We start from the raw sequence: 11,593 nt of genomic DNA on the forward strand, positions 1-11,593 counted from the left end.
CATTCATTCAGTCATTTTATGATTTCTACCTACAATATGTTTCCTGCCACTGCATCTCAGACTATTTACTTAATTCATGTGGCACCTATATGCATACACAAAACCTATTGTTTTTACAAAGTTTGTAGCTTGCATTTGCCAGAGAAAATATTGAAGCAATTAAAATTAATTAATTTTTTACTCTCTAAGAGCAACTTACAAAACCGAATCAACCACTAATTTTCATAGCATGAGCCAAGTGCACAAATGCCATGAGTAACATTTACCTCAGACAAGACAAAAACCCCATGTGGATGATAATCAACGTAATACATTTTTCATCAAAAACTTATGTGTAGATTATATTATAAATGTACAGTGGTGATTGAAAGTTTGTGAATCCTTTAGTATTTTCTGTATAAATACTGCCTAATGACTACTGTATAAATATAAATCTGCATAAATACAGCCTAAAACAATCAGATTATCACACAAGTCCTAAAAGCAGACAGAGAGAACCCACTTTAACAAATGAAACAAAAATGTTATACTTAGTCATTTATTTACTGAAGAAAATGATCCAATATTACATATCTATGAGTGGCAAAAGTATGTGAACCTTTGCTCTTAGTCTGGTGTGACCCCCTTGTGCAGCAATAACTGCAACTAAACATTTCAGGTAACTGTTGATCAGTCCTGCACATCAGCTTGGAGAAATTTGAGCCCATTCCTCACTACAGAGCAACTTCAACTCTGGGATGTTGGTGGGTTTCCTCACAAGAACTGCTTGCTTCACAACATTTCTATTGGATTAAGGTCAGGACTTTGACTTGGCCATTCCCAAAACATTAAATTTATTCTTCTTTAACCATTCCTTGGTAGAACAACTTGTGTGCTTAGGGTCGTTGTCTTGCTACATGAACCACTTTCTCTGAAGATTCAGATCACAGACAGATATCCTGACATTTTCCTTTAGAATTTGCTGGTATAATTCAGAATTCATTGTTCCATCAATGATGGCAAGTCGTCCTGGCCCAGATGCAGCAAACAGGCTCAAACCATGATACTACCACCACCATGTTTCACAGATGGGATCTTATGCTAGAATGCAGTGTTTTTCTTTATCCAAACATAATGCTTCTCATTTAAACCAAAAGTTTCTATTTTGGTCTTATCCATCCACAAAACTTTTTTTTTCCAATAGCCTTCTGGCTTGTCCACATGATCTTTAGTAAACTGCAAAGGGGCAGCAATGTTCTTTTTGATGAGCATCAACAACTCTTTTTCTGAGGTCCTCCGAAATCTCCTTTGTTCATTGAATGATACAATTCCACAAGCATGTTTTGTAGAGATCAGACTCTCAGATCCCTGTTCATTAAATAAAGCAGGGTGCTCACTCACTCTTGACTGTCATGCCACATATTTAAATTGCTTGAACTTTTACACACAAGCTCAACCAAGACCAAAACGATAAATTTTTACTACCAAATTTACAAATGCTTTCTCACTGTATGTCAGAACAGATAACATCATGTTCTAAACCTAACTTATAGGCTAAAGTCAAAGTGAACAGCTGTTTATATTGTGAATTGAAACACAACACATATATCCCCTGTATTTTATTTATCTAGGAAACACTCTCAGGTTCTTATGGTATACAGTAAAAGAGGACCTCTTTGGGCTGATGTTGTATGGAAAAAGAACAATATAGAGCAACAAAAAGAAAATAAGAAAAATGCCTGCATGAGGGAGAGGAAGACGAGTACCAGGACAAGGGAGAGGAGTGGGACAAGGTATAGGGAGAGGAGTTAGATTGCGTGGTGGCGCACAAAGAAGAGCCAAAGCTAGGGTAACTGATGAAATAAGAGCTACTATCATAGGCCACATCATAAACCACAGGCTATCATACAGAGAGGCTGGTGAACGAGTAAAGCCAAATCTCAGCTAGGACACAGTGGCATCCATTGTCCGGATTTTTTGAGAAAGCAACAAGTAGGACACTGTATACGGGGTCCTCTCACTGTAAAGTGTAAATACAGTAATTTTACCCTGTATTACCATACAGTGACTGCATGCCTTCAGTCTCTAATACATATATAACTGTCTATTATATAAGGGCAGGCCTGACATAAAATAATGTCATTTCTGTAATTCCATCTGATTTTAGTGTTTTTATGGCATTGTGCTATGATTGACCAAATGTTCCTGTTGAAGGAGAACATGTGTCAGGGTGGTGGAAGAATTATTTGATTTTGAGACATGTTTGCAGTGTTTTGGTATACATTGTGTATTGTGTTAGTGTAATGTATTTTGAAAATTAATGTTGGAGTTTAGTTTACAATGTGTGATTCTGAGCATGAAATGACCCATTTTGCCAATTGAGTGCCTTGAGAGTTTAGGAAAATTGTTAAAAGTATTTATATTAAAAAATAATAATAAAAAAAACCACCACTGTCATAGCAAATCGTAAAAAAAATTTAACACTGGCCCGAATGAGGGTACAGTATGTCGGGGAAAGAGCTGGCCACTCCCCATTAGACAACTTTGGAATGCTTGTGGGCACATGCTTGAAAACCCACTAATGTGCCCATTCTGGCAGCAGGATTTGAAAAGTAGACACAGACAGCAACTGCCCAAGGGGCATATAACTCCATAAGGGAGAAGTCACCACATTCACACAAATAGATTATAGTAGTTTATTTCCCCAACATAACTTCGTTATTGCAGTTTACACAGATCTCACACATAGCCAAAAGCACAGAGACTCAATACACCCACTTACACACAAAATTAACATTCGGGGGAATATCATGTCATTTTTTAAAAAAATTTAAAAAGCCCTGATGTTACATGCAGGTTTATTGCTGGGCATATTGGTGGTCATCTAACACTGACCAGCAGCAATCAGCGCCAAGCCTGTTCTCCCAAATGAGTGCAGTCATAGACACGTTCTATGATCTCATTGCTCCCACCCCTTATAAATGATTTGTTTCCAAATCACATAAAAATACAGGTATCAACATCAAATCTTCTCAAAGGGGAGACTTTATATATATTTAAAAAAAAAAAAAAAAAAAAAATTTAAAATGGCAGTGCAAAATGGCTAAATAACCCACACACTGCATTCACTATTACTCAAATTCTGACAATTGAACAGCACTAGTCATTCATACTCAACTTTTAAAATCTATCAAAACAGTTAAATAACTTCTTTAAAATAACCACTGATATTGACATTACTGGAATGTACATAATTGAGTAATGACATTTAAACACTGGCTGGTTCTGATACAACTGTAGTTACAATAACTAAATGGCTCAGATTCAGACTGGCAGGGACAAAGACTACATTTGCATCAGAAAATAAAGGGAGCACTCTCCACCATAAACACTAGAAATGTAAGTGCTTTGAGGTCTTCAGCTGGAATAGGGGAGAAAATGGGAATGACAGCAAACCCACCAGCACAGGAAAAGGGGTGTGTGTGATTGAGTTAAGGCAGTAAGTGTGCTTTTTGACCATGGGCAGATGACTTGAGTAATACCCAACGTAATTCATTAGGTCACTACCACATACTGATCATGTGAACAGTGTGTGAGAGTGAGTTTAGGCAGTAACCCTGCACGCATTTTTATGTGCCTCAAAGCTTTTTAAGCCGGCTGTACATGTCTCTTTTGCTGCGCTCCCCAGCCCATGTCCGGCTCTTCAGGCGAAACTTCCTCAGATCATCCTTAAAGTCCTCATGATGCATCGGCCTGTAATCCTGAGGCTCACATTCCATCTGCACATGAACAACCAAAAATCAGTAGAGATCTAAAGTTATAAAAACATCTGCAATGGAGTATTAAAATTACTTAGAACCAAGATAAAACCCATCACACACCTTGTGTAGGGGGAAAAAGTCCTTGTAGCCTCCCTTTAGTACATAGAGTTCAGGGTAATGGAGATTGGGATATTCATTGATAACACGGTCTCTCTCACGCACAAAGCGACACATTCGTGGGCCACGTTCAGAAGAAAACTCACAATGGAATACCAGCAGCACACGCTTTTCAGGGCATTCTGAGAGGATGGGCTGTTTGAAAAAACACTCTTCAACCTGGTCCTCTTGATGCAAGTTTAGTGCACCCTGACCAAAAAAAAAAACAAAAAAAAAAAATTTATAAATTATTTATCAAATAGTAATGCCAACTGTAACATGCAAGATCTCAGATTTAGTGTACTGCTCACAACACAACTTTTTGTAGACATAGCAGTGCGCACATTACATGAGCAATCACAGGCAAGGCTCAAGCACTACACAATCTTTCACCTGGAGAGATCCCTGCCATAGTGTTCCTGCACCACAAGTTCCACTTTCTAAAAAAAAAAAAAAAAAAAAAAAAACCAGCTGTCCAACTGTGCTCCTTAGTATGGAAACAAATATGCTCCAAGTGCGAAGGAAAAGTCGTTTGGAGAGACACAGGCAGTTTGTAGTTTTTATTTTGCATATGAGATGCCAAATTTCTTATACACGCATCGTCCCACACAAATAGATGGATTCTGGGATCTGCTGAACATGACAACAAATGAAATCAGATTTCCTCTCAAACACTCATTGGTTGTTTCTCACCAATGTGTCACAGATCCCTGAAATTAGTCGAGGACAGGAAAATCATGTAGTTTGTATTCGGCAGAACAGCATCAAAATTTAAAACACTTGAGGTACTGTCTATAGGTCAACACAAAGAACAGCACCATCCTCACCTTGATGTGTCCTCCTTCATATTCGTATGGATAGCGACAGTCAATGATAAACAGCCTCTCCACCACATCACTGAACTGTCCGTTCATTGCTGCACACATCTGACGCACACAAATGGAAAGAAAAAAGAAGCTTAAAAATCCAATAACATGGGACTCAGAAAGTCTAGCACTCAGAAGTTCTAATTACAGAGTGAGGAGTATCTACTTACAATTTCTGGAGTGATGTATTTCAAGTCTTGGTGTCTTCCATCCACTGTGGGCAAAGCAGGAGGCTGAAGAAAAAAAAAAATAATAAAAAATAATGACTTTTTTCAAATCTACGCAATAACTAAAATTTCAGCCAAAAAGTAGTCATTCAGACAAACTCACCTTGGTAAAATCTCCTATCACATTACTGGGGTCAGAGTCCAGTAGTCTCTCTATCTCTGAATGATTAAAAGATTTTGAGCGTTGAACCTGTAACAGAGGGAGGTCTGAGTCAGGAACGTGTTTGCAGAGATGTCACTCGTTTGACACAGTCACAGGTGGTGGGTCTAACCTGTTGAGGAACATCATCCTCCTGCTCCATGGCTGTGACATGTGACCCAGCAACACTCCTCCTCCTCTTCACACGCACAGGCGTGTTCTCATCTCTGGGCCTATCTGGTCTTTTGAGTGGAGCACGGCCTCCTCCTGCTGGCATGGAGGGTGAGCGAAACAGCCCTCGTGGCCGACATCGAACAGGCTACAAACCATAAAACAAGCCAACAATTCAGCCATGGGCATAATCAGTGTGGCATCTTAGATTTGATAAACAGAAGTTAAGTTGAAACATACAGAGACTGCAGCTTCCATGCTTTGGTCAGCAACCAGAGGAGCAGTGAGCAAACTAGCCATTCCCATAGGTACATCAGAGTCCGTCTATCAGTGACAGAAAAAGCAAAATACAAATGCATTATAATTTAACTGGGTTATTAAAATTTTTAAAATGCTACCCAATCCCACCCCTTCCAGTTTACATTTACTATCCTATACTCTGAAACACACATCACCTCTACATCATCAAGTACATCTAAAAAGCCATCGTCATCATCATTAGGAAAGCTGGAAAATGATGTGCATCGCAGTGTGAAGGGACTGTCACTATCTGGTGAGGCTAGCTGATTAGATGAGGTAGGAGAAAGCTGTGGGAATAAGAGAAGGAAAGTAAGTCACCATGTTCAACAAAACAGCATAATAATAATAATAATAATAATTTTAAATACCACCCCCCCACACACACACACACACACGAAACACTGAAGGACTGAAGTTCAAAATCACCATTACCATAAGAGCAGGAGCAGAGCTGGGCCGGCTAGCAAAAGCTTCCTTTGGCTCCCCAGTGGAACGCAGTCGACAGCGAGAAACAGGCTTGGTGGGCTTCTTAAACTCAAAACTTGCCTACATAAGAATGTAAAAGTTAGGTAGGTAAGGCTAAACAGACACTTGCCTGAGGAGGTTCATAATTGTGACTCACAATAAAGACTTACATCATGCAGGTTCTCCTTGTTGTCCAAGCCGAGTGTGCCGCTATGACTAAAGATGCCATACCGAAGAGTGTCAGAATCTTTACTCCTCAGATTGGGGCTGTGACCCAGCAATCGCAACTAGAGATAAAAGTCAAAGAATGAACAACTGTCTACTTCTCTTATGGATAAAGCAAGGCTTATCAAAAACCTGACCCTTGCCTTAATGGCACTAATCCACCTTGAGCACTACAACTGGCCATACTTACTGGTAATGAGTTTATCCTGCGAATGGGCATTCTTCTGTAAAGACAAACAATTAAAAATTATCTACACTGTAAAACAAAGGTTTCAATTTGGCTCAAATAAAATAAATAAAATCAACTTACTCATTTATCACTCTGGTAGCATTCTGTATGGCCTGCTCAAACCTGAAAGAGAGCAAAGGGACAGTTGGATGCATGCCCGACAAGAGTCTGTCAAATAACAGAACACACAAAATTAGGACACAAAAGGAACTTAACATCATATTTACGTTCCAAGACTGGGCCCCTCACCACATACTGGGGGTTAAACACATTGTGAACCCCACCTGTATGCTAAAAAGTTCCTATATGGAGAAGGAGGATTGGGTCTTCTTAAGTCAACCATATGCCCACACGACGCTAACCCCTAATGCAAGCCCCCTTTGTCAGAGCACATAATGAATGGTGCTTTGAAGGGGGAGGAGGAAAAGAGTGTCTCTTTTCGAACAGAGGAAAAGGGGAGAATTAGCGAGCTGAGTGCAGCCAGGTTGGTAGGGGGGCCTCCTTTCATTGCAGCAACCCAGACAAGCACACGTTATCCATACCACTCTATTCAAAAAGACTGCGAAGTGTGCCAGTCCATACGCACAGCCCCCTCTGGCTTTGTGCAAAAAAGGCACCCACCACCACCACCGCATGGATAACAAACAGCTGCTAGACGAAAGAAAGCTGTTGATGAATGCGATCTTCACAAATAGCAATTGGTCAAAAAGGCAGCACACCTCAGCATAGAATGGCAGATGTCCACGCATGCATGCCAACAGAAAGAAAGGCTGCTGCAATTACTGTAATGCAGAATAAGCAGTCACATGTACTCACATTTTCAGCTGCTGCATGTTGTGCTAGTGAAGTGAGATGTAATCACTTCACGGAGTCCTTATTTACAGCACATCTGTTACTTAAACATGCAGTGTAGGGACCCGATATCTATAAACTAACATGCCCAATAAGTCATAACGAATGCAGTTGCCACAATGCAACCCAATCCCTAAAAGGTATCGTTTGATCACAAACTGCAGGGATTACGTTTACAATCCTCAAGCCTAATACTCGCACGTGAAGCCACAATAAGACACTACCAAATAAGTGTATGGACTGTACATCATGGTGAACCATTCACCATCCATAGCTTGGCAACAAGCAAAAAATCCTGAGGCCAACCAGAAATTTTAATCAAGAATTCCAAGCCTGACGTAGTCTACAGTTAGTATTCACAAACAGAAATAGACTGCTGTGTTAATATTATAGAGTAAGGAGTTCTGGCCTACTGTTCACATACCATCTGTGTGGCCAGTTTTGCATTGCATACAATTATGGATTGGAAATTAGAATAAACAAACATTCAACACAATCAGTTCTAAAAGTATATAAAACAAAACATACAGTATAACTATACAGTATAGTTTGATGCTGACTAATTTCTTTCCATCAACATCTGAACCAGAAAAGGCCAACAGGAAATGGGGGAGAATGTTGGACCTGGGAGGACACCGTGTGGATGCTGAAAACTTGTATGGAGAATGCTTAAGGCAATATGACTTTCTTCAAATAAATGTGTAGCATTATATACTGCCACCAAGTTAATAGAAAAACAAGTGTATAGCAAAAACAGTATATAGTTTCACAACAGGGAGAACGTATTGTGATCCCAGTGCAACTTCGTAGCAAATATTGAGGTTTTTGCAAGTTTGTGATGAGAACTGTCATTTTTTTTGGCCAAACTTAGCATTCTAATCAGTCTGCAGAGGTTTTCCAGAGTGGCTATAATAACTCACTTCTGTTCCGCATCCACTGGGTCTACAGGGCTAGGAGAGTCCAATCCCAGTCCTGAAAACACACGAGACGAGGGGAACAAATTAGACTGAGTATTTGCAACTACATTCCAGTGGCATGTCCATACTACAAAACAAGTCAAATGCACGCAAAAAACACTAACGATTCATATTCACATTAGAGCGGAAAAACAGCCCCGAACACGTCATTATTACCATTGAACTGGTTAATATGAGAGCGAAGAGGGTGGAGGACTTCACCTGCATCTGAGGAAGTGTCTGAAGCGAATGATGGAATCTTCAGCAAAGGCACATTTTTTTCTAGTTTCTTCCTTTTGGGGGTCTCACATTGCCTAACAGGACAAAACAGTTATAATTACCTACTAAAAAGGTATTGCATTACTAATAAAAACACACGTAATATTTTCCTCATAAACAACTAAACGCTTTAGCGCTCTACAAAACAGCTTTCGAAATAGGAAGTAAAACGCACTAGCCGGGTAAAGTGTTAGCAAGCTAACGAGACCTGCTAACTGAGACTAACATACGTACACACGAATAAAAGTACTAGTGAGTAAAAATGAGAACTGTTGTAAGTTAATAATGCTCACTTTTCAAGAACGGCGAGATTGTCCAAGTTGAGTGTCAGGTTGGTCACAGGAGACAGCACGGTGGTTGCTCCGGGGGAGGAGAGGTTTTTGATGCAGGGGGAGTCCTTCAGCCCAATCTCGGCCAGAGCTGGACGGGAAACTCTGAGGACTGAGTCACGGCCCGCGCCCACCTCCAGACTCACAGGGGTGAAGTCGCTTGCAGGTTTACCGAGCTCCATTTCCATACTCTCACCGTGGCTGAGGGCAATTCGAAACTAAATTTCAGCCAGTATTAGGAATGGAAGCGGCAGATGGTCTTACTGTGGGGAAAAGGGTTAGCTCGATAGCTAACTTGTTAGCAACCAGTTTCATAAAATTTGTTTAGGATGAAGAAAAACACGCTTCAAGACCGCACATGACGTCGAAGCTTAAAACAAATAGTCCGAATTAAACGAATGGTTTATTTGAAAAGGTCATCTCCTTTGTGCCTTCTTGTCAGAGAGCTACCGCGATAGGCGCACTCTCTCTGACCCTTTCTAAACTCTGCTGTGAGAAAAGAAATGCTGAGGTTAGCCCTTATTTATGTTCAAAATAGGCAGCCCACGAGCGGCAATCGGCGTAACCAATCAGCGAACGCGATACATCTGATCTGTCCAATCAGAGGACTTTGCTTTTTTTTCTCCGTAGTGTTCTTTAAGAAAGAAGGCATGACAGGCACAACCTGTGGCCAATCAGCGATTTGCGCACGTGTCATGACATCCAATGATATTCCGTCTTTGACATTTACGTGCGGAGATGAGTGAAATATCCGTATAGAAAGAAGTAGATTTTTTCCCGCGGAACGATTCAAGCTCAGTTTGGATACGCCCTCAAAAAGAGCTCAACCAATAGTAAGGCAGGAACCACGCTCGGACTGTACCACAAGGTAGAAGATAAAGGTTTAAATTTTAGCACTTGAATTTATAGAAAATGTAACCAGTCTATAAAATATATACTCGATAATTTAACTGATCATCATTGAAGGAGTAAAGAAATGAAGGTTTATGAAACATGTACTTTCCCTTTGCAGCACATCTGTATTTCACCAAACTTTTAAAAATTAAATACTTGTTTGGCTTTGTGATTGTTCTTGGTATTTAAACTCCAATTTAATGTGTGTGTGTGGGGGGCGGGGGGGGGGGGGGGGGGGTCGTTTTTGTCATCAAAGCCTGAAACATTGTGGCCAGTGAGCTTTTACACAGACATTATACCTTTGTTACAATAATTCTTGGAATAAGAGGCAGCACTATTCAGAGGACTATTGTTAGTAGGCTTCCTTAATACCTCCAGAATATGTCTCCTTTACAGTGACACATTGAACAAAAATATTTATTAGTTGTGTAAAACCTTTTCTATCCCTATTTTATAAAGCAGACCTGACCCTACATTCTATATCTCATAGCAACCAGCCCGTCTCTGAAAGCAGCTGTCCCCTTTCTAACAAGATCCCTCCAAATCCAGTACAAAGGGGCTGTGAGAATGTTGGGGGAGCAGTAAGTATAGCTAAAACAGCAAACTTTGTTGCTTTTAATGGTCTCGGTTTAATAGTTTCAGAATAATGGTAGATGACCAGTGCACAAAAACAAGATATCTGGTCATGTAAAATGTCTCAAGTATAGTCAAACCCCTTAAAAAGAGAACAATGTGCATCATGGTCTGTAGCTTTAACTGTAATTCCAGAATAATATTAATAGTTTGTAAAGAACTGCATCTAGCTAAACAGACAATATACTGTAATAAGCCCAATTATAGAAACGGATGTATACCCTGTATCCTTTACAGCACAGGGTTAAACAGACCTAAACATGTCTCCATTTTAAAAATACTAGACAAGATGCTATTTAAACCTTTTGTCCTGAAGCTGTTGGATGCTAACTCTCCTACTAAGGCACTTTTGTCTCTCACAAATATATCATAGCTCATCACAACAATTTACTGGGTATGCCGTATTAGATATTATATGTTAGATCAATCTGAGCTTTTCCAATTCCTCTCTTATTTGGTTCTCTATGCTGAAGTTCATTCAAAACAATTAAAAATGGCCATGATAATACCATTTCTGTTTCTGTTCTTATTGTGCTCCTAATTTAGTGTCTGATACATTGTGTATTGTAACAGAATGCATCAGGTTTGTGGTGAAACTGGTATAGGGAAACAAAGCAAACAAAAACATCACTTTATGGGAAGTATGAGATAATAAATGTAATAGTATATGTGTTCTTGGTTTAAAAAAGTTAAAGTGTAGAGGACAAGTTTAATGGCCCTTCACTAGGAAAGAATATGTGATTAAACATATTTCATGTTTTTCAGTTATGTGCTTAACAATAGAGAGTGAAGACATTCAAATTCATCTAGGTTTAAAAACTAGTTAAACTGGCCCTCTGTAAAGGAACGCCAGAGGCAAGCTCAGGCATTTCTATAGATAGCGGTTTGCTTACATGTAAAAACGTGTCATGACAGTTTGCACTAGGATGGCAGGGTTGGTCAGGGTGTGTGAGCTAAACATGGGTTGGGTAGGGACAACTTTACACATGCTCACTTACATTTATCAAGAGGGTGTGTGCAGTTTCAACTTCAAAGATGCAACAACAAATAACAAGGACAATATCTATATTTGTACAACAAAGAACAACAGCAATATCTACAAAACACAAACTCTAATATCATTCATTCAGAA

At 39.7% G+C, this 11,593-nt stretch overlaps 1 protein-coding gene across 2 annotated transcripts; it reads right to left on the reverse strand.

The window, feature by feature from the left end:
• Positions 1-2,661: 2,661 nt before the first annotated feature.
• cdc25b (cell division cycle 25B) lies at positions 2,662-9,446 on the reverse strand. 2 transcript variants are annotated; one of them, XM_017464549.3, is made up of 15 exons: positions 8,899-9,444; positions 8,549-8,640; positions 8,291-8,342; positions 6,600-6,641; positions 6,480-6,513; positions 6,235-6,351; positions 6,032-6,145; positions 5,755-5,886; positions 5,540-5,623; positions 5,262-5,447; positions 5,093-5,179; positions 4,933-4,995; positions 4,724-4,822; positions 3,861-4,106; positions 2,662-3,758 (listed from the first exon to the last, which is right to left on the reverse strand). In XM_017464549.3, the coding sequence occupies exons 1-15, from the start codon at positions 9,120-9,122 to the stop codon at positions 3,618-3,620; spliced, it is 1,713 nt and encodes a 570-aa protein (XP_017320038.1). In that variant the 5' UTR covers positions 9,123-9,444; the 3' UTR covers positions 2,662-3,617. The 2 variants fall into 2 exon arrangements, with proteins under 2 accessions (XP_017320038.1, XP_047010213.1); XM_047154257.2 differs by lacking the exon at positions 2,662-3,758 and adding an exon at positions 4,290-4,336 and having other exon boundaries at positions 3,964-4,106; positions 8,899-9,446.
• Between the last annotated feature and the right edge of the window lie 2,147 nt (positions 9,447-11,593).

The sequence above is a fragment of the Ictalurus punctatus genome, chromosome 3, assembly GCF_001660625.3.
Source record: "Ictalurus punctatus breed USDA103 chromosome 3, Coco_2.0, whole genome shotgun sequence".
NCBI lineage: Eukaryota > Metazoa > Chordata > Actinopteri > Siluriformes > Ictaluridae > Ictalurus > Ictalurus punctatus.